This window comes from Triticum aestivum, chromosome 2B, assembly GCF_018294505.1.
Source record: "Triticum aestivum cultivar Chinese Spring chromosome 2B, IWGSC CS RefSeq v2.1, whole genome shotgun sequence".
NCBI lineage: Eukaryota > Viridiplantae > Streptophyta > Magnoliopsida > Poales > Poaceae > Triticum > Triticum aestivum.
Genome location: NC_057798.1, coordinates 60,609,837 through 60,611,354, shown reverse-complemented (window position 1 = coordinate 60,611,354; position 1,518 = coordinate 60,609,837). Strand labels below are relative to the sequence as shown.

At 46.4% G+C, this 1,518-nt stretch overlaps 1 protein-coding gene across 1 annotated transcript; it reads left to right on the top strand.

The window, feature by feature from the left end:
- The first annotated feature begins 215 nt into the window (after nt 1–215).
- LOC123040423 (glycine-rich cell wall structural protein 2-like) lies at nt 216–797 on the top strand. Its single transcript, XM_044463269.1, has one exon. It carries the CDS (start codon nt 216–218, stop codon nt 795–797), a length of 582 nt encoding a protein of 193 aa, XP_044319204.1.
- Nucleotides 798–1,518: the final 721 nt, after the last annotated feature.

The following is a 1,518-nucleotide window of genomic DNA, read 5'->3' as shown; positions in this document are numbered from 1 at the left end:
AGATCGCATCGTTACTTGCATGTGGTATAGTCAACTAAACGCTACTTAAGCTCCATCGGCCACTGTACTTTTTTAAAGCCTTCTCCTTGCTACCTTCACACCGCGGACGTACGTGATATTACTAAGATATTAGAGCCATTACATGGCCTTAACCACTATAAGTACCCTTGCAATCCTTCTCTTAAAACTCATCACATTTACACAGACGCCTCACAATGGTGGGCACCAAACTCGCAGCTCTTGGGGTCTTTGTTATTTTGAGCATTGGATTAGCCAGTGCTGCAAGAGTGGCCAGATACTCTAGTGCAGCAGAGACCAGCATGGGAGGGGAAGGAGGGGGCGGTGGGTATGTGACTGGCGGCGGCTCGGGGTCAGGGACCGGTGTTGGGTCTGCTGAGAGTGGAGGTGGTGGAGTCCGTGCAAGCATTGTTGGCGGTGAAGACGGAAGCGGCAGCAGCCAATATGGTGGTTCGGGATACGACGAAGGATCTGGCTCGGGCATGAGCTCCGGTACGTATAACAAAAGGTCCCATTATGATTTCGGTGGATATTCAAGCAGTGCCGCGAATGGCGGTGGTGGCGGTGGGGGACAAGCTGGAGATCGCGATGGATCAAGCGGTCATGGTGTCGGCAGTGGCATTGCCTCTGGCTCTGGTAAGGCAGACGGAGTTTCTAGAGGACCTAGTTATGTAAATGCTAAATCCGATGGAAATGGTGGCGGCAAAGGCAGCGCTCAAAATGGCGGGAGCGGTGGTGGTCAAGGTGGTGGATCTGGGAGTGGTGATGCACACCCTTAATTTTTTATAAGTAGCTAAGTACGAAGATGGTTTGCAGCCTCTAATGTTTCACGTCGGCATCATCGCTATTTATTCCCTTTTATTATTATGTTCTTGTTTCATGTATTAAGGGGCCCGAATAAAGGCACATTGCTTGGATTAAATGTACTAGCTAGTGCATCTCCATGGGACTATGCATTGTATGTTACTGTGTGTTACTACTATATAATATATATACCATCCGTTTTCGTTCGTGAATGTTCCAGTCGAAATAAAATGAAATATTGAACACTTAATAAGTCTGAATGTGATGGGTAACTGTTAAGACAACAAATGATGTATGTATCATAATTTAATAGTAAAGATAGCTTAGATACCTTGAAAACATATCACACTCCTGTGTTTTAAGGGTGATGAGGCGTCCCACATGTGCCCCATGCAGCTTGTCTACCAAACAAGAACAATACTAATTGAGTATATATACATGGGAGTGAGAGTAATATCAACTGGTTTCCGTGTATAATCAAATGGGCATACATCATCTTCTACCCCATATCTGTAAATTTGTATCCACCATTATCCCATCTAATATCCTGCCACATTTTATCTCATAATTACTTGGAACTTTGTGACCATGGCTTTTATCAATACATAAACGTAATTTACGACCCCCGCAACCCGTGTCACCTCCCCCGGCGGTGGTGGGGGAACCCTAGCCGCGCCGCCGCGGCCCTCTCTCCAT

What these genes read in the sequence shown, in the direction of transcription:
- LOC123040423 (XM_044463269.1), top strand. Translation starts at nt 216, where the DNA reads ATGGTGGGCACCAAACTCGCAGCTCTTGGGGTCTTTGTTATTTTGAGC.